Source organism: Plodia interpunctella, chromosome 6, assembly GCF_027563975.2.
Source record: "Plodia interpunctella isolate USDA-ARS_2022_Savannah chromosome 6, ilPloInte3.2, whole genome shotgun sequence".
Classification (NCBI taxonomy): Eukaryota; Metazoa; Arthropoda; class Insecta; order Lepidoptera; family Pyralidae; genus Plodia; species Plodia interpunctella.
In genome coordinates, this window is record NC_071299.1 from 5,569,676 (window position 1) to 5,594,633 (window position 24,958).

At 34.9% G+C, this 24,958-nt stretch overlaps 1 protein-coding gene across 23 annotated transcripts in view; it reads right to left on the bottom strand.

Annotated features, from left to right (window-relative positions):
• sif (still life) overlaps nucleotides 1-24,958 on the bottom strand; it is a 99,011-nt gene that overhangs the window by 27,343 nt on the left and 46,710 nt on the right. For 17 of the 23 annotated variants that reach the window (XM_053746431.2, XM_053746430.2, XM_064436014.1 and 14 more), the window contains 6 exons: nucleotides 12,455-12,603; nucleotides 8,217-8,496; nucleotides 7,719-7,850; nucleotides 4,864-5,046; nucleotides 3,778-3,978; nucleotides 647-871 (listed from right to left, as the gene is read on the bottom strand). In XM_053746431.2, the coding sequence (XP_053602406.1) occupies nucleotides 647-871; nucleotides 3,778-3,978; nucleotides 4,864-5,046; nucleotides 7,719-7,850; nucleotides 8,217-8,496; nucleotides 12,455-12,603 (1,170 nt within the window). Of the gene's footprint in view, nucleotides 1-646; nucleotides 872-3,777; nucleotides 3,979-4,863; nucleotides 5,047-7,718; nucleotides 7,851-8,216; nucleotides 8,497-12,454; nucleotides 12,604-16,297; nucleotides 17,470-20,293; nucleotides 20,675-24,958 lie in introns of those variants that run through there. The other 6 variants (XM_064436015.1, XM_053746437.1, XM_053746436.1 and 3 more) reach the window with 6 other exon arrangements.

Sequence of the window (24,958 nt, forward strand, 5' to 3'; positions counted from 1 at the left end):
TCGTGCGCCGGATAATTGAATTAAAAAATCTTGCTAAAGTTTTACAAAGATATTCTAATTTAGTAAAAAATAGAGTAAAGAATCAGGTTGGCCTCTGCCTTCAAGTCTCATGAAAATGTAAATTGTGTAAGTTTTTTCTCAAATAAATCGCTCCGACGGGACTACATCGTCTACGGCGGAGTGTAATTAACTTAATTGCTCGCCTTGTTTTCAGAGCAATGACAATGCTGTTAAATCAGTCTAGTTGATTGTTTTATCTAGAAAGAAACAAGAGTTAAATGGTGATTGTTGTAAGGTTGAAATGTAGTCTTGAAAACCACTTAGATTACAAAAGTTACGTTCGATTTCAAATGAAAAATTGTTAAAACTAAACTTTGAGAAATTTTTATTCTTTCTTTTCTTAGCTTATCGTTACAACTGTTTTTTTTTTTATAAATATAGTTCAGAGTCGCCGAAGTTGGCGATTATTTAATTAGTCAGGGTAACGTCTTAACGTCAGATAGTAGCTCAACTTGTTTTTATTTTACTTTCCTTCCAGAAGCAACTCTTCCTCAGACATGCCGTCTCGAACTCCAAGCGGGAGTTTCAGCATTGAGACAATTTCATCGCTGTCCTAAGAAAAATATAATCATAATATAATACATACATAAGTTTCAATAAGATCACTACGGTGCGGCACGAAGTAGTTGTGGTCTTCCATGTCTCGGCGCTTTTTCACCCTGACGAAGTGCTCGAGCGCGTTGAGCGAGCGGCGTGCGCAGGCCGCGGCGAGGAACTCTTCCACGGACATGCCCTCTCGGACGCCCACGGTGGCTGTGGTGCCTTCAGGGAGCGACACCCGGACCGCGGCCTCGCCGTCGTCGCGGGACATCTGATTCAAAGTAATTTAAATTTTCAAAATTCAATTTAGTCGGTTAAGGCCGTGTACAAGACGTGTAAAGATTTATTCAGGGCCGCTATTATTTGCTTACTAAGCAATATAAAAAAGCACTATTGTTTAGCCTATTTCACTGCTTAGCAATGAACTCCCCTTCCTTTTTTAAATAAACCTGTGTACCCTATGGCTAGAAAAATAAGACGGGTAATTTAATGAAAGACATTATTTTTAGTTTATTTTATTATACGGTCTCCTGCATCCTTAGCAGATAAACTATTGGCACGCATAGTACTCAATTGAATCTAGGCTATATGAGTGAGAATGTCGTGATGTATTAATTAAATTGAGTGGTATAAAATAATTCTGCGCATCATTTGTAGCTCATTAGACACAAATATTATGTTTACTATACTATATATACTATTTCTACTATAATTAAATAAAGTTCATAAAGCGGATAGAATGGAGTAGAAAAGAGTCTTATAATAGTGATCGCATTATGTTGTACCTTAATTGGCATGAAAGTTAATGAACTCTTATTGATTTCGATAGATTATACACCCGTTGATAACAATTAAACTTTGTTAGCTTAAGTTTGATTAAAGTTATCGAGTTTATATGCCATATGCTTGTAATACTAGATATGTGTGGATGATAAGTTATGTTATTACTAACTGGAATTTATATATGGAATATAATATAATTTGTGGAATATATTTTGTTAACAATAAAACATGAGAAATAAGATTTAACTAAACAACAAAGTAATTAAATATTTGTTTCAAGATTTTGAAATTATAATATCTATTTTTGAGAGTAGCTACGTCATAGTCGCCGTAGCTACGTTGTAGCGGTGGTGTAGAGGCTCGTAGCCGTTCGTAGCACTGTAGCTGGAGTGCAATTTTTTATTTTTCCTATTATATTTATTTATATTTTTCGTAAACAAAAAGATTTCACATGGGGTAAGAGTGTAAATCGTTAATGTTATTTAAAAACATTTAATTAAAACCAGTTCTTTTCATAAAGATCATTACATGCAATATATGTAACTGTACAAATATCCATTAATACATTTCAGATTTCAGAGAAACTCATTCGGCAAATGTAATTACGAAATGTAATAATTATCGTAGTAATCAGAGGTAAATGCTATTTATAGAGCGACTGCGTGTGTCTATCGATTGGCTACAGCGAAGCTTGAACGAAACATTACAAAATATATATACAGATTTTAATTTATATTATATACTATATTTTTGACTGTCCAATACATTAACATTCTAATTCTGTTATATTCCTAGTAATGTTTTGAACGACAGAAATTTATTTTTAATGCACAGTATTTTTTATATTTGTACTACAAATATTAATGACGGGGAAAAAATAAGCTAGTTACAATTCCAGTTAAATGCACCATTCATAAAAAAATAATTAAGTGCTATAATTAAACTCATTTATATTCCGCACGAATTTGCTCTACAATAAATAACCACCCAAGTTCGTGTCCTCGCCTCACAGTGTAGGGTTCTGTAGTTTACTACAACAATCAAAGAAGTCAAGTCGGATTCACTGACCGAGACTTTCGTACTATGTCACCAGTTGTTCGTAGTTTTGTAGTAAAATACGGTTGGTCAACTATTACAACTTATAAAGCCAACTTAGGTGTGATGGTTTCCATCTAATTTCGTTATATATGAGTACTAACCCACTTCGTTATACATGAAGACGGACATAGCAAAAATATACGGGTTTGTTTTTAGGACTACGGAACCCTGAAAAATTTACAATTTACAACGTTGCGGTATCTGAGATTTTATTTTAATGCATATTTTAACATAATCGCATTGAATTGCTTTCCATTCGCTTTCTGTGTACAAATTGTATACAACCCAATTTATTTAAATCTAATGCCAATAAAAATCCGCCAAAATATAAGAAAAACAACATAGCCATCGATATTGGTACATCGGTCAAGTTTATCGGCTAACTTGAATAATGAAGGAGGAAGAATGTTTTTACTTTCATTTATGTTACTTACATATATTTTTAAGTGTAAGAAAACATAGTAGTATTGGTCTTTGATTATTTATTTTTTTACATTCTATTATTATATTTATGAATATAATATTATTCTTCTTTATTATAAATGTCAGTAACCTACATAATTGTTCTTAGAAAATTTTATTTACTACTGGTTTATTTGATTGAAATTGCCCTAAGTTTAATAAGTCCGTTACCCACACAACACTCTTCTCAGCATGCAATATACTCAGTTTTCAATATAGAATGAGTAATGACAAGGTAAAATCGACTTAGTGTAATAGACTCTTTCAATGTTAAGTTGCATTTTAGCTAGCCGTGGAACGCTTAGTCAGTTCAGGTTATTTCATCCTTCATAAAGAATATGCTCCCAACGCACGTTAAGACTCAGAAAAAACAACAAAATCTAACAGCCTCATATTTTTGCCATGTTATGTGATGTATTTTGGCACAAACAATTCGGAAATAATTCACATCAAGCTATCCCGTCTCCTATATATATAATATAGGATGGAATGTAACATTTGTCCGGGATCAAACATAAATTATTATTAGTTTCTGCTGTGTTACGATTACGTGATCCGTATTCCGCCGAGCTCTGGCGATTGAACACGACCATATCGCAACGGAACAATCCGATCAAGATTGACGCGTATGACACAAACTGGAAAAAATATGTCCTCTCTGTCGGGTTACAATTTCCAGAGGAAGGTAACGGTTATGTCCCGAGCTAAATGAGATTACGGAAATAGGGTAACGTGAACCATGAGGTAATGTGAATATGTGGAAGATATTTTACGTGATCTTGGGTCATAATGTACTATCATATTTTTATATTTGAGGAAATTGAAATAACTTACCTGCATGGAGCGACGACTGGATCCAGAGTTGGATCGCGAAAGGTTGGGAGCTCGGCGTTTGGTAGCCCCGCGGCCGGCAAGTAAGTTGTTCAGCAGAGACGGCGACCGCGCGCATATGAAGGCGTGGAATGAAGACACGGTGAACACGCCGAGCTTGTTCAGCGTGCTCTTGGTGCCACGAGAAACGTGCGTCAGCAATGACTACACGACAAAAAAAAAGATTAACTGGAAAAAATAATATATAACAAAAAAGACAAGAAACATTCTTAAAAATATTGAAAATAGAATTTAAAAAGTTAGGACCTTGTTATGTCTTTAAATATATCATAGAAGAAAAGATGTTAATAAGAAGGGGTCCAGGAAGACTCAGACAGAGTTACATTACATTACAGAAAGTACAAAGAGCATCTTGTCTAATCAAGACGTGAAGTAAAGCTATCACGAGACTCCTCCGAGAGCCTCGCTCATAAATTGGATGACGATATAATTATTTAATGAATTCTTCACTACCAAATCTAGAACCATTTTTGACAAAATTGAAAAGATTTTTTTTAAATATATTTATGGTTGGAAGTCATTTACGAAACGCCCTGACATGGGTCGGAGTAACAGATTCTACCCCTCGCTCCCGGTCAGCGGATCTGTCAATTTGATAGCGGTGCCTACAAATTTCCTTTAGCCGTCAGCTCCATAAAATCATTTGACAATTCAACGCGTCTTCACCGTCTTATTATCGAATGATAAATTGTGTTACCGCTATTGTACGAGATGTTGCGGCATCGATATATCCAATTTTATAAAACTTTATAAAGTTTGATGAAAATACGGTCGTTTCAGAAAGATGCGAATAATATGTTAAAAAGTTAGTACGCGAGATCATAACAAAATAAATTGCTAACAATTTTGTATACGGTTTTGTTATATAAGGTTTAATATTCTGCTAGCTAATAAAACTATATTTTCAACTCTCACATGCATAAAGCGGAAATTTCGCTGCATCGGATATAATGTAGGAATAGGGCTAGAGTTTTCAATTTATGGCTTGATGGGAAAAGTTGCTAACAGATATGTTGTGTTGGGATTTACCTTGGGGTTAGGCAGTTCGCCGGATTGCAAGCTCGCCATGTAGCACCGAAGACGGAACTGTTCGCAGTGGAGACGTTCCAGGTTCTCCTCCCACTGAAGCATCTGAACTGCGAGCTGCGCCCGCGTCTCAGGGTCAGAAACTACGGACTGTTGCAAGTCCGCCATCTGCTTCAATTTGTGATCCTAGATAGAATACATACGTTATCCCGTTTTGATTAATATAATATTCGTACATTTAAAAATTAAAATCAATATTTGTTTAACAATAAAATACAGTAATATTTGATCAGATGTTTGAAAGTTACACTTTAAAATGGACTGAGTAAAAATAATGGAGCTCTCTCCATTGTGTACAAATTTTCAGTCATGCCATAGTTTCACCCAAACTAGCCAGTGCGATTCACATTATCAGTTCTCCATTATGCATAATGCTACTTTGTAATATCGTGGACCGTGTGGGCACGCTACCGGGATGACATGCCCTATGAATATTAATAAGCGCGTGCGCCACCTGGCTGCGATAACTATCACACAGATAAAATACATTGTCCCACAAGCGCGTGTCCCATCCTTAATTACGATTCCTATTTAGAATATCTCTCATCGGAAACTGGTCCAAATAAGCCGCAGCCTAAATTGTGTTGCCCGGATTTTGTTTAGTTTAGTTTACAACTTATAATTTAATAACGCCTTATGCAGTAATTACTTAATCTCTGTGTTCAGACCAGATTTATTTGTACCCATTTAGGGTTTAATTACTTTTGGAGAAACTTTTCAAAACAATTAAGCGCTTCTTCGTTACAAAGTTATAAATATAAGTTTATGTGATACTGCAGTTCTTTATTATGTAAGTATTAATATTGATTAGCGTAAAGTTTCATTGTTAGTTATTACGTGAAAAACAATACGTTTGCAAATTATTCCCTTCTTAATATTACAGAGATGGTACGAGAATGTATTCAGAATCATTCCTACAATAGTTAATGAGTAGCAAAGGTTTTGAAAATGAACTCGAATGGTATGTTCATATGTAGTAAATAGTAGTAGATATCCAAGTGAGGGCAGAGAGCGACACCAAAACATGGTAAGTACGGAAGCACAGTCATGTAATATTATATATGTCCAACCATGTCTATAGATAATTAGCAAAAATTGAAACCTGCGTCTACAACATTTCAAAATATTTGGTGACGTAAGAGATCTTTCTTCTATTATATAATAGAATATGAAATTAATTAATAAGCATATGAAATTGTTTGACACCATTTTAATATAAAAACGGTGTCAAACAATTTCATATGCTGTCAAAGTACTTAGAATGGAAAATACCACAATCGCCACTGAGAATAAATATAAACTATTTCTTATAATAATTACATGCTCTCTGTACCTTCGTCACTTTGTAAGGCAGACACAAAGGCTTTGATGCGTGTTGCGGTCGGTCCGTGCGGGTCAGAAATTGGCACGATTTACACAAGGAAAGCTCTGCCGCAACCGTTCAACCTACTACCAATTGTTCTAACTACAGATAACTATGTAAGTAATTATATTAATTTTCGTCTTCATTGTGTTGACGTTATTTAATAATTTGTAATTATGTATTAAAAAATGTTTTGAGTTGCGGTTTTGTAACATTTAACCTCAATTAGATTTATAATTTTTGTAACGCCATCTCTTGTGTGCAATGTAAGATACTATTTTGTATTATGTATATATTTATAGTAAAAAGTAAAAAAATATATGTGTATGGTATAAAACCTGTAAACATACATTTTGGGAATAAAACCAGTCTGTTAGCGACATTTATTATCATTAGTTTTATACATAAATTAAATTAATTGAAACTAAATAAAAATATCAAAAATTGAATAGTTTATTTTACGAGTATATATACTGTGTGCTTACATTATGAAAGGTTTATTGAAGCAAAAACAAATAATGAATAAAACTTTCCATTCACTAGGAAGGTCGGTAATTTTTCAAATATTATTATATTAAATTTGTATGAAAAAAATATTTAATCTTTGTACAAAAGTTATTCACGAAATCAAAATATACGGAGTATAACGTATGTGCTATGGTGTATAATATATTTTTTTTAATATTAAGATTTTTTCCCAACCAAACTGAAGGAAAAATGGCTAAAATATTTTCGAGTATCGTACAATTCCTTACGATGTCCTGTGTACGTATTATGCAAAATTGTGTACCCATTTTGATGAAGCAGAACCTTATTTTACGCGGCTCTTGCAAATTTTATTTAAATGAACGCATCTACGGCTAGAATTTTAAAGAGGAACTGTGCAAAAGATAGTTTCAGCTCAAACATGTTCATATCGAAGCTGTCTTGCGATATGGAATCTAATGTGAATAGTTGTTCGGTTCAAAACATTTTGCATTTAAAGGTTTTCATTGAGAATATAGACGCTTGCTTGAAATTGATCCCTGTAACGGGGGAGCAAAGTTCACCCCTGGCAAAAGATCGGTTTACGAAGGTAGTTAGAGATTCGTGCCAGGCAAACAATGCCGCTGTTAGTTCAAGTCGATGCGATGCGCAGTTAGGTCGAGCGGGCATAATATTTCAGCGAGAGAGCTCCACTCCACTTGCAACTTACCTATTTCTGTTATTTTAAAAGTACTGAGATTTACTTTGAAAGCAAAAATAAATCCGCTACAGCAAAATACATAAATGCGACGAGAAAATTTTATGCGATAATCTTTTAATTAAGCTTCAGTAAAGTAGATTAAATTGCACCTTCTTTGTTGAACTAACGCCGCCAGATTCTATAGATTCTATAAAGGGAAATAAATGGTTTGTGAGGAGCACGATACGATGTCAACACAATAGTACTTACCGATTCAATAGCTTTTTCTAGGCGGTAAATCTCTTCCTGAAGTAGATGCAGCGTGCCAGTCTTGCCGCGGTGTCGCGCGAACGCTGCGGCACACGCGCTGTGGATGCTATTTACCCAATTCTCTAGTTCCACCTACGTTGAAATATTCTCGAATATATTATCTGTTTCAACGCATAAAGAATGATGTGAAGTACTAAATTTGAACGAAATTTCATTATTGTCCGTTTACTTGTTTTGTTTTGATAATAAACTTGGAACAGCCTCAAAAGATAATTTAAATTTGAGAAAAAATAAATGTATATAAACTACTAACTAGCTTTTACCGCTATTTCATCTGCATTGAATACGTGGTAATAAAATTGTATTTTTCAGTTTCTTATCTTAGTGCTTATATACTGTAAAAATGAAGACATTTTTTATAGTGAGCACAAGTGTGAGCGCAATGAAGTTTCGGTTTATTCAGTCAAAGTAAAATAGATAAAAAATCAAATTACTTACCTGACACGGCGCTTGAAATAGGTATGCATCTCCGAAAGCAGTGCTGAGACAGAATATGTAATCCCTCTTGGGGTGTTCAGGTATGGGTTGCATGATGGCGCCGTCTACAATGATAAGGTGCTTCGGCGCAGCCTCAACAGAGCGGCCCTCGCGGGAGTCACACGGGTAGAACAGCAGAGTGGTGCCCTTCAGGCAGACCCAGTAGCCCTTCCAGCCGCGCTTGCGGGCCAGCTCGATCTGATGCTTCTTCCTCAGCAGCCATTTCTTCACACTCAAGAATCTAAATGTAACACATTTTCCTATGATTTCGCTGATTTTTCGAAAGGCAACAAATTACAACCACATAACAATATGCATCATTTTGAGGCAATGTGGTACCAGGAACTTTACACTATAATTATTTTGCCTGATGTAGCTTGTATTACACGACCTACTTCGGGCAAGACAAAAGTACGCGGGAATTTTATGTCCCTAATAAATCTCTTTGTATTGATAGAGAGAGAGAGCACTCCCACAATAAGTTGTTAGTTTATGCAAGTAAGAAGTTTAAATATTTATGAAGCTGCCCAAAATATTTTAAATATAACCCTACTCGTATTTGAATATAATTATTTTTTTCTTGAAACAATTGCAGTATAATTCTAATCAGTATTAAGAAATGCCAATCTCGCTGGAATATCATTTTATTTTTGCAATAAGCAATCAATCTTATTACATTGAATTATTACTTAAAATACTAATAGCATACTGAAAAAATAAAGTTAAGAGTAGTGCAATAAAAATCATATGAAAGTACAATATGTTTATTATATGTAATGGCACAACATCTATGCTTACAAACCAGAACACATCACTTAACATTTTTCACTTACACTCTTTCATACAGTTTATAACAGAAGGCACCGTATTTTTCAGATAAAATAAACCGTTCGCTTGTTCCAGAATACCGAAATATACTGCAAACATAACAGTCATCTCAATTTTTTTATCAACATCAATTTTCTTGCACGGCAAAACGAAGTGTTTTTTTATTAGTGATCGAATTTTTGACAACGGTACTCCCTTAGATCTCTTGCCGAGGATTTCCATCGCCCAAACAATAACATTCACAGGGGAAGGATATTGCTTCAGCCGTTTTTCCTTCGATATTTTGATATCTGTTTTCACTAGGAAAATGGAAGAAGACGAAGCACTGCTAGGAGGCATTTTAATTTTTCAAACATTCTGTGTTTTAAATATTTTTATATGACATGCTTCAGTGGTTATAACTAGTTTTTCTAAATTTTCTAAAATTAAAACTACTACGGCAATTTTTATAAAGGTTTTGAAAATTTTTGTGTCATTAAACTTGTCATTTAATTTGACAGTTTTTTTCTTACAAAGAGGAATCATTTTAATAACAGACCTAATTTTTATTTGTAAAGTACTTGAACACGAAGGTTTCAAAAATATTTATCACAGACATAAAAACAAGTATTTATCCACTTTTTTTCCTTTTTGTTGACTTGTGATAAAGAAGTGCGAAGATCTCTCGCTTTCATACATACAACAAGTAGTTCCACGATTGTACACGATTATTGAAAATTCATCTCGGTAGTCCAACATTTTCTAAAATCTTCAATCGTATATTCTTCTTCAATCGTTCTTCAAACGTCTTCAGTATTCAACGTCACTAATTGTTTGGTCCATGGAATTAGTAATTAGTGGGTACTCTGTTATACAAAGTACTTATTAAATCTATGGTTTGGTCACAGATATAAGTAATGTTCTTAAATCTGTGTGTTTGGCATGGAATTAGTAGGTACTAGATGTACGGAGTATCTACTAATTCCATGGTGTTTGGTAAACAAACTATTTCACAGACTGTTTACTACAGAGTAAAATATGCGAATGATATTTTAAAAGAACTTCTAGTTGGGTTTAAGATAAAATTAAGCGATTATGAATTTTAACGATCTTTCCTTTTTAGTCTCCGAGGTTTTCAACTTCTTAGAATAAAAATGTAAAGCGATCTTTTTACACAAAAGCTTTCCTGCACTGCTATGAACTGCACTGTACTGTACTGCTATAAATTTGGTTTATTTAGTTGTAGCGAATGAAAATTTTGTGTTAGGATTGAAAACAGTATAAAAAAAATATATATTTTATGAAATTATTGTAGAAGACAACTGTGATATATTGGTTGGCGTAGTCGGTTATAATTCATAAGAAATCAGTAGGTATTTACGCAGCGCGAAACGTAGCGAGAGGGAAATTCATTAATCACTTTATACAAAAATTATTGCCGTCTATAAATACAAGCCGGAATAAAAGTCCAGTAAATTAAGCATGATTGAATAAAAGTTAAGAGCTGATCTAACAGTTACCGGCGTTACCGGTGCGCTGACTCGTATAAAATGTTTAATGTTTTAGAAAATTAATTATCTGGAGAAGGCGAAATTTATGTGACCAATTCATTTGTAAAATCTTTTTCCATTTCTCCAGTTTCATTATTTAAACTCAACCAAACACTAAAGAACTAAGATTGGCATCTACCCTCCACCTAGAAGGGACTCCATGCACTTAGACATCGTCCTTTACGTTTTTACAGCGGCGTTGAATGGGTCATGGCTAAGATTTCCCTCCGGTCATTTGGGATTCATGGAAGGAAATTGTAGCCCTAAGGAACATAAAGGACGCCGTAGGCTTTTCCAACTCAAACTTGTCGGAGGTAAGATGTCGGCTTTCTCTCGTTCGGTCCTTGTTTTACATTTTGTTTCTCTGGAGCGCGGATAGCATTCTATTAGACTTTGTTTGTCTTCACACAAGCGTTAATGTGCAACCATACGTGTACAGAGGTTCAATGAGATTTTGTCTGAGAACGCAGGGATATTTTTACAGAGCGGTATCCATTGTGTTAGCGATATACATTGATTACTACCAAGCAAAAAACAAATCTACCTACATTCTTCTTTGAATTACTTCGCAATCATATTAATTAGACGATGACAATTTTTTTTAAAAGGCACATTTGGTGACGCAATGAATGAGTTTTTCTCCTTTGAAAGAAAATCATTTTTCACTCAGAAACTAGTTCCAAATAAATTAAGCTAGTGGAAAAGTTATAAGATACTTTTATATCAGTATTATAATACTAAGTAGGTACCTTAGAATTTGCTTATGATTATTAGACGCAATAATATATTTTCTTCAAAACTTGTAGGATTAATTTCATATACTCTTTTTTTTTTAAATCTTGTTACTTAGATGTCCAGTTTACATATACAGAAAACAAATAACCATGTTGGGTATTTATTTAACTTTATAATCTAATTACAGTTTCGAATGTTGGTATTCGTACTCTTCATTATTAAGGGTTGTGGTCAGTAGGTCAGATGAAACTCACACAAAGACTTTCTTGGCAATGTTAATGAAGTGGTGTGCCATTGGAGGCAAGAGCTAGTCTACGTTTATTGAATTCTCCTTTATGAAGTAATCAAGACTAAACTAGTATGTGTAATAACATATATAATACTATAGTTTCCAGTTCTCGGAATAATTAATTCTAGCAACGTAATTATGTAATGTATGTCTAGTCTGGATGCCGATTTGACTCAAAATGGAGTAATTATATTAGCTTCCGGTGAAGAGAATCTTCGCAAAGAACTATACACTACATATTTAGATCTAGAATCTTGTAGAGATGGATTGCAGATATTAGGTCGCCTCATGAAGACATTGACATTAAATAAATGCAAAGTAAGTTTTTATGGAAAAGTAGGCAAACGATGAATACAACCAACCCAAAAAATCTCATTAAATACTACTCATTTTCTTGGCTCCTTTTTTCACAGTACCCTGCAATTACACTGCCACACTCAATATCACACTTCAAATTAATTCAAAACTATATGGTGGCAAAAAAATGTTTTATACACCGTTGGTAAAGAAAGAAAGGTAGCTAACTGACCTTTTTTCTTCTCACTTTTTCGTGTTTAATTCTACGCCTGATCCGGCTATCGTCAGAGATACGTATGTTGTCACTATAATTTATAACAAGACTTATTATTAGGAAGAGTTCATAGCGCTCACGCCTGGGTGCTTCTCGTCCGACAAGGCTGGCGTCATCTACACTAAAATCCATGCTATAACCAAACTCATGGAAGAGTTCATAGCGCTCTCGCCCAGGGCCTCCACACGTCCGATACGACTGTCGTCATCGATATGTTGTCGCTATAGTCCATGAATCAATAACTCACCCGGCTTTCCTGACGGCGCCAGTGCAGTTGAAGGAAGCCGCGGCGGCGCCGGTCTGCTTGCCTTTGTACGGCGAGTTCATGGCGCTCTCGCCTGGGTCCTCCTCGTCCGACACGGCTGTCGTCAACGACATGCGGTCGTCATCCGATATCTGTGGAGAGAATACCTTTTCACTTATTTGTTTTACTTTTCTTGTTTCTAATGTATAGTAGCATAAGTACAATAAATGTAGTAATTACTTAATACGTTTATTGTATTTATGCTACTATTTGTTATGTATTTCATTTTTACAGAATTGCTGTCAAAAGTTTATATTGATTATATGTTTTCATCATGGACTTGTAGTATGCACAACTAGTTGTGCCATCCAAATATATTCAAGCTATAATTATAATGTCATTGCACTATGAAAATATATCTCAAATATAGCATTAATTATATGTGTAGACCATTTTTAATTAAAATATTAATTTATATCTCAAGTCAAAGCAACAAGAAAAGAAAACCTTGAAATTCTATTATCTCATTACTATCTACTTCTGAATTGAACGCTTGACCACGTAAGACTTGCAACACAATACGTAGAAAGCTCGCAACGTCAAAGATGTAACGAGCCACGTACTCGTTCGAGAAGCCTTCCTTACTTTGATTACACTTTAGTTTCCTATTTCAGTACAGTCATTGTAGTTGAGCCTGTAGCATTGTGTTCGTTTCAGTCTTACTAATCTCAATCCCAATTATAAATGCGAAAGTAAGTTTATGCGAAAGTTTGTGAAGAAGTATATATGTATGTTTGTTACTCTTTCACGAAAAATCTACTAAACCGATTGTTATGAAATTAGGTACATGAGTAGAATAGAACTTGGAATGACACATAGGGTACTTTTTATCCCAGAATTCCCACGGGAGGAGCGAAGCCCCGGAGCGCAGCTCTCTCCATAAATCTGATGTCAAGTATATTAAACATATATAACCTTTTAACACAGATTTAGAATGTCTGTGCCTTTTAACTATTATTCACCGTTAATAACTTAAACAGTAGCAAACTTTGCTCGGCAGGTAAGTACGTCACGCAGTTTTCCGCCACTAGAGTTCTGGCGTCTGCCTCGGAAAATTGTTACCTCCCTGCTCACGATATAGTACATAGTATATACTATCTACGACGGAAAGCACTGGAACGAGTCCGAAACGAGACTTTCATTACTTTAGCACAATTTTATTTCAAAAATATAAAAAATGTATCTCGAAGTAATATTTCTTTTTTTCATTTACAGGTACAATTTTATTAATATTTCGTCTCAAAAATGAAATTATGATAGAAATTTTCTTTTTAGTTTATATAAAATATTGATAGATTATTAATTAAACGTTATATTTATTTATTCTATTACATGGCAAAGAGTTTTAGCACCAGTAAGTATTAAACAATATACGTCAGATATGTGCATGCAAAAAATCTCGGAAGTCTTATACATTATCGGGTATTTTACTAATTAGAGTACGTTTAGTGTTTGTTGCCCTTATGCCACTAAGGTTTTTGTAAGGGGTAGGTTGTCAAATTCAAAATATAGTATTATGATATGTATTTTATTATAATTATGACGATGTTGACGAATATAATAAAAAAGAATCTCTTGCGCTTTTGATCTGAACACAATGCAAGAAGGAAAGAACCGCTTTGAGCAGCGCATGCGGCTCGGCCCTCAGCTCGATGGCCCTTGACGCACTGCGCCCTCTCTTCCGCCTTTCACGAAGGAAACCACCACATCACTTTCTTCATACAACCAAATAATTATATTCACTAAGTGCGTAAAGAAAGACATGTTGTTTTAGACTTATTAATTTTGAAATAATGATAAATGAATTCGTCATTATGCATCAAGACATGAATAAATGATTATGTTTTGAATTTTCATAATATTTTCAGTCTATACTCGTATCAACCTAAGACTGGGTATAGGCCTCCCTTTTTTCATGCCGCATTTTTAGTCCTGTTTCAACAAGTATACTTCATATATATTTTTACTTTTATCCTTTTATTATAATGACGATTTATAAACTTATATTATATTTGTAAACAAACAATATATTAAACGGGGGTTTACTTAAATACTTCTAGCTACCAATATCAGTGTATGGTACGCCACCAATATATACCAAAAATCAAATCTTGAGAACAAATAATGAGATATTTCAAAGCGGTGAGTCGTTAACTCCTGCTTGAAATTAAATTGCATTTATATTAATCGCTTTTGGCACCTCAGAGCTCCCTCCGGCAAAACATGCTTATAGTTATTACGCCGTTCAGACGTACCGCGCTTAGTTTACTGGAAATCGTCGTAGTTTCACAAACAAACTTTTACTTTGGGATCGTTTAACGCTAGCGTACTATACCTGATTCTATATACGAAAACTGTTAGTCATGGGAGATTTCAGTTTTGCGAATCATCGTAGTTACTCTACCAAACTTTTCTTGTTTAAATCCCGTCTAATATTACACCTTTTCATATTAATTACTTAAGCAAACACCTGAGTATTGTATAATTTATTTACAACAAAATAAATGAGATAAAGATCTTTGAAAAATAATATTGAGAAAAAAATCTGTAACACGAAAACAAAAGGACGAACTCGTTGATATTATTCAGTTGTTCAAACACAAACCAAACCACGTTTCGTCGATATCGCTTTGAAGGTAACGTTTACTTTGTTGTAAGTAATCATTTCTTTTATATTTGTTACGTAAGACGCTTGCTTCCAAAGACGCGAGATTGAAGTGAATTCAAACCTCTTAGCCGAAACCATTCCAAAGTTCATGAATCTAGATTAGGTATGTTGTCAACGTATTGTTCTGCATCGCATGTAAATGGCTGTTGCCGCGTGGTACGTGTCAGGGCCTGAAGAGTGAAAAACAAATATTTGTGCGCCAATTGCGCCAAATAGAGAGAGAAAAGGCGCTCATTAGCAAAAAAGGAAATTGCAGTTTCCTCCGAGAGGAAACTAAAATAAGGTCAAAATGTTAGCTATCTACTGTGGGCTTTTTATCTTGGGATTGCTTTTAACTAAGAAGTTATTGTTAATGACACAATGATAAATGAAAGGTAACATAACCTCTAAATGACTTGTTTTTAGGCCAACGTTATATAAACATTAGAAATGGTTAGACTAAAAGTTTAAGACCATAATACCTCTATTAACTCTAAGGCTTAAAAAATTTGGTTGTTTGTTACTCATTCACGCTTCAATGGCGGATGAAATTCCGTACCCGGTTTGAATATAATCTGGATTAACATTCCGGATTTTTTCCTGAAATGCTTTTGGGGCAAAAATATACATTTTTCATTTTCCCTTTTAATCTTAATAATTCTCTAGATCAGAAATTACGTATATGAACATATCTTCAACTTTATTAGTTACCTAAAACGATTTGTTTTATTCTATATTAGCGACTAACCCTTGCTTTATTATAAAAAATCATATTATTACATCATCGAGGATAAATTATCTTAATTAATAATCCATTTCATTGTAGTAATGATGCTAACAAAACTCACTAGAAAGAAAGGGGACTAACCCTATTAGTTGACATTACGGTAAGTAAATAAAATGAGCTGTAGTTTTTGATTGTATGGGTTAAACTGGTCTAATGCAACAAAGGACAAAAAATTGTAATTTTTTGTTTTGTTTTAAGTTTTGAGTGTGAGCCGTTATTGTGTGTACATGGAGTCAATATGTGATCTGTATTAGAATGTAAGTGAGAATGCGTAAATTTAAATATATCTGGAAATAGTTTAAACATTAGCGTTTAGTTTAGACTCAGAGTTTAAACTATCATGAACACTCACCTTCCTAAGAAATGCTTCGTTACACGTTTGTGCCGTTCCCTTCCAATGGTAATGGCGGTATCTTACATTGCCTAGTAGCTTAGTGCCGTGCAAAATCGAGACTTCATACACTATACGTCGTATATTAAGTACATCGGTCCGCTTTTTGTACTTGTTGAGCTTGCGCCGGCGCACTATACGCTCGTCCGGCTCAGAATACTCGCCCGTGCTCGTCAGCCCTTCCTCGGCAGCCCAAGCGCTCAGCACGCTCTCTATGAAACTGAACAGTTGCTGCACATTCGGTTCTAATTTACTAGGTATGAAAAGATAAGGCGAAACTGTTTTCTTCGGGATGATGGCTTTTTCATCAGGCTCATCTTCAGGCGGTGGAGCAATATCATGGTACGGACAACTATGAATTTTGTGATGGTGATGGTGGTGATGATGATGTCTCGTCTTGCGTTTAGGCTCCTTGGCTATAGAACCACCGCCGCCCTCTCCTTTGTCTGCGGTCTCCCCGCCACTCGAATGCGAATCACCACTGCGTTGTCTCCGGGGCTTGGGTCGTCCGTTCGACGTTAAAGCTACCAGAGCCCCAGCCGCTAGGCAGCAATGGTGGGCTACGCAACAAAATCGCGCATCTCCTTTTTGTACCCCTGTGTGAGATTTATGGCAGAAAGAAACATCGGGAACTCTAGCTCCTAAAGCCGCCAAGTGAGCGCGGTCGGCGCAGACCTGCATCAGAAGGTTCTCGCCGAAGTGCACAGTCTTGTGTCTCCTTCGACGCAAGTGCATGACCGTGCCGCTGCCGGCGAGCGAGGGGGGCGCGGAAGCAGAGGCAGGCTTGGTGCGAGGCTCGGGCGCGCGCGCGCAGCGGGGCGGCGGCGCGCGGTGCGTCTCCACCATCATTGGCGAGGAGCGGCGTCAGCGGCCGGCGCTCGAACGTCACCTCATCACGCACCTGCCTCTCCTCTCCGACTTCCGCTCCTGCCTTGACGGTTCTTCTAGCACCGTTATTGTGACAAATGCCTCATTTTACACACATTCCTGAGTTAAAAGTCATTTTGATAACACTGGCTACTCTTAAGTCTGAATTAAACTTTCAACAGGAATAATGAACACTTCGAAGTGCCTGTTACACAAAGTTATTAAAATTCATTCATTTTTTTACCCTCAATGATTTAAACGTCTCTCTGTAAATTCATTTCAGAATTCAGCAAAAAAAATGTATTTTAATCCTATGCTATGTTATCAAGACAGAAATATAATTAAGATTCCTAGTCATGACGTGAATATGAAATGCTAATTTAAATAAAAACGACAACGACCTTAACGACCGACCATAGATACCGTGTTACGAATGTCACGATTGATCTACAAACATACCGGGCAGTGCAAGTTCTACACACAACTACTTAATTTAACTAACGAACTCTAAATTGTAACTAATTATATATTAAACGAATAGCATCTTAATACTCTGATTCTGGTATAACTTAAGATTAAAAAACGTTGGTATTTTATCAGTTTGTATATGTACAAACTACTTAATAATTTTTACTCTATCATTTTTTCTGTCTATAGCATGCTCTTTCAATATTTATTTTTCGATGCCTATTTTTCGATGTCATTTCGATGCATATGTCATTTTGAAATAATATTTACATTTATCTTTACGCATAGGAAAACATGGCAATAAGAACTTGTATTGAGGATCCGATATAAACGGCTGCGATTGAAGTGGCTTGTCCCCAGAGGGCCCGTAACAAGCTGTCAGCCAGCAAAAATAATTGTTTACAATATTTAAAACAGTTATTGTCTTTGTTTAGGATAACGATGTTGACTATTAATAGCCTCTTGGTTTTTATGATTGTTATTATTTTGAAGTTGTACGACTATTTATTTTTACAGATTCAAGTGACGATTATAGAGAGAATTGTCACAAAGCCTTTGTGATAAATGTAAGACAGAATTATAGAGTTTATTTTACTGAAACTTGTTACTATTACGAAAATTTTAAGACAGATATGACAGTTGACAATATGAGTCTTCAGTTTTAGCTGTGAAGCAGAAGTCACTCAAAGCTAATAGCAAAGTTTAAACTATTTTTTAAAGAGTTTGAAAGTAGCTTGTAACTAACTTGTAAGGACGGAATGGAGAAATATGTATTATTCCTATCTAAGAATTCTTTAAATATTTGATAAAAAATAAACTTTAAGTTTTTAAGTAAACATAAAAAATTTGATAGTAAGTTATATTTTATTAAATCATATTTAAACGACCACTCCATCTCTAACTCAAAGGTTATTATATTCCACCTAAAAATTATGCTAATAACATAACATACTTAACTATTCAAACGTCTAAGAAGTAGTGTCTCATATGGATGGACAAAGTGTATCTTTTTGTAGTAGTTTTTAATTACGCTAATAGCCGGCGCGAACTCCGAGTGAAGTAGGGCGTGAGGACCGCACCAAAGCGACATCGTATTTGGTTCATCGCCGTTGGCTGAATATCTTCTGCACGTCATAAAACGTGGCGTAAAAAGTAAAAACTGTCGATAATTGTGCAAAGAAATTTATTAATTATCTTTCGTTTTAAATAAAAAAAAATATGACGTTCTTCGATTTAACCAACTAGTGTTATAAGTGTTAACACAGCCGAAAGTTTCACAGGTTTCAGTGTTATACAATACCCACTTAATAAACTGCTTTGCGCGACTGGAGAAGATTTCTCTAAAAGTTTTAATAATTATATATAATAATTATTAATTTTCATTTATATTATATAACGCGACCTAGTAACGTTTTCGTACACACTATACGAATGATTTTTAAAAGTTCAAAGGTCAATACGCTTCGGTAAAATTGAAGCTTAAATCTACACCGAGCGCTGTCAGTTCCCACAATAATTATGATTCCATTTTATAATTCTGGTTCTAAATAAGAAATATGGATATTATAAAATGTGTGTCTGCCAAAATAATGAAATATATTTAGCGTTTGATAATGATATAACTATACAAAACATTTTTTATTCAAGGTGATAACAAAATATATGCCAACGTATGTATATCTTCTGCCTAATAATCTAAACAATGTAATAAAACATAGCAAAATATAAATCAGAGATTGAAAACAATGTAATTCGGCATGTTTCAGTTAGTTCAAAGGACCTTTTTTCATTGGAATTTATATTCCGACGTACGCAAGAAATATTCCCTTTTTCAGATTGGAATATCAAAAATTCTTTTGGCCGGCGGGTCAAGGATACATTTATAATTTACATAGAAACTATCCTTCTGTATCGTGAGAATGTAGCTTTTGCTTCTTAGGTATTTCTGAATTTATATTATTGACGAAACTTTTATTGAATTAAAGCATCGTTTCTTTATTTATTAATACTAGATAAAGAATAAAACACATTTCAAAATACTTGAACAAAACACATGAATAAAATATAACGCGTCTGGAGATGTTGATAGAATCAGCAAATACAAATGTAGGGATGCACATAAGAGATATCCATACTAGAAAGGATTTCCATTGCACTTGGATGCACCATAATAAGAATGGAAATGCGCGATTACTTGTTGTAGCATAACATTACTATTGCCAGCGAGTCTCGAGTCAACGAGTCTAAGATGTAAGTACAAATGTACATTCGAAACAGTTATAAAAATCCTATCTCAATTTTTCTATATTCGTATCTCAATTTGATCAATGTTGACAGATCTGAGATCACGAGTTAATTCAACGTTTGAAATTGAATCGAATATTGGCTCGACTAAGCAATTATGGATTCGGAATGAGTCACCGCAACTGCGTGAACATTTTCATCCAGCGTCCTGCATTGCGCCAAAATCCCATTTGTTTCATTCTATTTGTACTTTTAATTGGAACAACAACTACGACCTGGCCCACCGTTTACAACTTTCACAACCTTTATTATTGAACGATCGCCGCCCGGTAAGTCTTAATTTTGCTATAGTACATAATAATCCGTTAAATTTATTACATTCATCTTGATGACACAACATAGCACTAATTTGATAAAAATATACAAATCCAACAATCCAGTTATGACAGCTGATATCACAAGTATTCCAATTGAGTTTTTATAACGCTAAATCTATTCTGACGTACTACCGCCGCGAGGAGAGGCGTACACATCACTGTTGCACAACAAATTTAATTTAATTCATTTCGGCTTCAATGTTTAGGTTGACGTCGAGAGAGTCGCGACTTGATTTGTACATGAGTGAATAAATAAACTTATAAGTTTTTGTGTTACATAATCAAGCACTAGAGAGACACTGAGCCGCTCCAACGCCCCGGCGGCCTCGCTGCGACTGGTCCGGCACGCGGAGGGTGGTTGTGATCGTCCAACTTCGTTACGATTCGACTGAAACGATCGTCACTCCTCGGGCGCTTTCGGAGCACGCGCGCCTGCGGGCGGGCGGCGCCCGATGCCCGCTCCGCCCGCCTACCACTATATCAAACGGGCTTTTAATTTATTACTTCAAAATTAACAATTGTCGATCAAATATTTTTAGATAAATTATGTATAAAAAAATAGTTAAATTTTAATAAGATACAATAATTGGCTTCAAATGTGTAATTATTACTTTTTTATACCAACGATAATTCTACACTTCTTGGTAAGACTTTCAAATAAAAGGAGTAAAATACAAGTTCACAAAATCAAATTTAAATCAAATTATCGTCATAAAAAGTTTTGACAGAGGGTAACTCAAAGTTTTCGGGCTTTTATCATCAATCTTTACTTTCTGAGAAAAAATTTGATGCCTCGACGTATAAATAATGTACGGATGGCTGGTGGGTGTTACGTGCAGATTTAATGCAGTCGCAGCTTAATCTAATTAGAGTAGAACATGGCAGAGCGTTATCGCGCGACTATCACGCTTTGCTGCGGAGTTTTCTCACGCGGAATATATTCTTGCCGTCTTCGTGTAACTCAGGAGTAGAAAGACATAAAACATTCGACTTTATACATTTACAATTCGAGACGGGGTTATTGCACTGGGTTTATTCACTATCCACGCTAGATTTCATCAGGGCCCGACATGGATATTATTGATTGACATCGCTTTTCCGTTATATCGCGATCACAAATAGGTATTTTTCGATAAGATTTTATGGGCGGTAGTAATCCTCATCCATCATTTTTAATCGTAGCTGTCTGGGAAATACCCCGACTGACAAAATCATAGCATAGCCGGATGACAACAAACTATATGTATCGATATCATGTCGTGGAGTGTATGCGACAAATCTATCTTGGACGCAATGCTCACGATTGCGAGAGAGCTCAAGTATTTATTCTTGTCTTCTTGAAAACTTCCGTACAACCACGACCACATATCTAAATCATGGCTGAAAGTAAAGTTGGTGCCTGTATTAGGTATTTATATTCCTTTTCTTATTTTAGCGGAGATAGAATGGGGAAATATGTATTTAACGTGAGAGGTCGTTTGTCTAATTGCGCGCATAAATGGTTATTAATGTCCCCATTTATTTTCTAAATGGTTTTTAAAAAGATTTGAAAATAAGCGATTGTTTTTAGAGATTTACGAATAAATATAAAACAAATTCCTAATTTTATCAGTACCATTAAGATGTGAGTACAGTCAATGAAGAATAAGAGTTACAATAACAAGAATATCAATTTACCTTATACGGAATTCTATGTAACGGCAAAAACGGCGAATTTATTGGCATGATTTTGGATAGATTGATATACCGTTGACAGTTTATCGATTTTTATAATGCCTACAATATAATAATATAATACTGACGCAGACTAAAGGAGTAAGATATATGTAAAAGTACATTGAGTGTGCATTGTGTGTAGTACCTCGGTGGCGCAGTGGTAATGTTCTTGCCACTGAACCGAGAGGTCCCGGGACAAAATGATCTTTTTTTGATTGGCCCGAGTCTTGGATGTTTATCTATATATGTATTTGTTATAAAATATAGTATCGTTGAGTTAGTATCCCATAACACAAGTCTCGAACTTACTTTGGGGCTAGCTCAATCTGTGTGATTTGTCCTAATATATTTATTTATTTATTATTATTTATAACATCTATGACAACTTATAATATTAAAATGTAAACATTCTGAAGTTAGACAAATTCTAACTAATAGTATCTTCAGAATTGTTTGTTTACAATTTGGTTATTCACTGAATTATTATCATGATATTTAGGAGGACCTAGTTGCCGGTAATTTTTGTTTACTAGTAACATAATATCGATCGAGATGGCCTGGCCTTTAATAGAGTTGGAAACTCTTTGACAGAGCTTCCGTTTTATAGAATATTTACCACGAATGCGGAGGCAGGCAAGCAGACTGCTTGGCCACAAAATAAAAAAACAAACCAAGTAGAAAATTGCTAGAGACAGGCTATAGTAAATTTATAAGCCATAGTTTCGTCTATGAAGTGACACTCTCAGAATGTCATAGATAGCGGGATTACCTATATGAATAGAATCTTTATGACACAAATACGAATAGACGTATGGTTGATTTTATATTTTATTGTTATTTTGTATACTTATATTGCGATGCTGTTAATTTTCTGAATAAACAAAATAATAGGCATTATTGAACGCTAAATAAAAGAAATCCGCTTTTATGCATAATAAAGCGGCGTAATAATACAATAAACAGGAAATTTCGAGAACTGGAGTTTCGTGAACAAACCGAAGCCATCCCTGCGCCTTCTTTATTTTGTGGGTTGTTACTCCGCGGCGCAACCTTCTAACCTATTTTCATTAGAGTCGAATCCGGTCTTTAGTGCTGATTGCGCCACTTTATTCGAAATATGCTTGGAAATCGTAGAAATTTCCAGTTTTCCAGGTTTTTTTCCTCAAACGTAAGCAAATGCCGAATTTGTCCTAATTAAAGCTTAGGAAATATTCCGTAATGGTTGTTATGGTGTTAAGTGGATGGGTTTGTTGGTGCTTTACGAATGCTGAACTTGCAAACCAAATTTTTATAACAATGTTTGCTTGGATTTCATCTACCTAAAGTAATTACTTAACTTAGAAGTCAAAATCGACGGATAACATTTGAAGTATCTATCAGTACGGAAGTATGGATCTATCCATATACAGACGATGAATTTAATAATTTACCCCACAATACTATATTACCAACTTCTTCGGTCGCTACTTACATTACATATTTAAGTTGTAGTGGGGGTAAGTGGATGAAATATTTATAGCGGTTGAATAAAAAAACCCAGGTTTCGGCGCGGCCCGAACGGTTTTCATATAATAATGAGTCGAGAAATTGAATAAAATATTTACTTATTTGATAACGTTACATGACTAATGTAATAGAAGTATGTTTTATTCGATGCCTTTTGAAATTCTGGAGGTGAAATGCTCGGATTAACCGACACGATTGGTTATTCCGCAGATTTATCTCCCTCGCCCAAAGGTGTCGTGCCCCACTGTCAGGAAAATGTACATAAATATTCGGGCAACACAGACTTGGTTAAACATGGAATTTGCGAGCAATCACAGCGACGCTCTTCAAACGTATTTATTTATATAACGTATATATACCAGTAATAACGTATATATGCAGTATACAGTTAAATAAAAATAATTACTAACTCAACCTGAAAAGATAAGTTTAGAATGTAATTATTTAACGATATGTGGAACAAAAGATCAAACTGATGTCTGGAACATTTATGAAGATGATACTTATGAAAAAGAAGGGAATATCGAGCTCAGATGGCCGAGCCTGGGGTAACGCGTTTGAGAATATTTGGAGAAACAAAATTGTCCATACCTATCATTGCTCGCCTATATTTTCCCAATTTTTTTGTTCTTTTCAGAGTTACTATTCCTATTTTTTAAAAATACTTGCTGAATTTACTACATATTAATTTAAGTATATAGAAAGTAACCTTTCTGTTAAATACATTAATTACATGTTCTCATAACGACTAAGTGTAGGTGTTTTCAATGTCGCTAAAAGGCAAAGTTAATGAATCATAAATTATCATCGCTCGTTGGCTGAGCATCGTCATCAATTTAATTACAAATCGACTTACCTTCCGTGCGAGATTCAGATCAAAGGCGTACCTTTGCTTATTTTGGAAAACGTGATTAAATTTTACCAGAGAGAAACTTTGATTTCCATTTGAAATCGTAAATTAATACCCTAATGGTTCCAATAAACAACAAGAACGCTTTTTATCGTTTACAGGTCATTGAATGGTTTCTTAACCAATAATTAGGAAAAGTATGTAGGAATGTGATACCAAAAAGGAACAATTTCATATGATTGGAGAAGATTATTTTCTTCGTGTTAAATAGAATAAGATACTCAAATGATCATTATAAAACTGAGACTATCATCATACTAAAACATGAATGCAGTTTAAGATATATCTACGAACAATAGAATTACAATATGCATTCTTCCCTTGGATAAAACAATACTAAATTACAAGCATACAACATTACGAGGTGACACATGAAATTGTGTGTGTGATTGCAGTTGTGAATCGATCGTGTTATGTCGTATCTCCTATACGTCGCAACTAATTGACGTAGCAAACGAACCGAGAATACGGTATAAGAAAATAATATGGCGCTGATACAGGGGCGCAGGCGTGAGGCTTCGACGGAATCCCCTC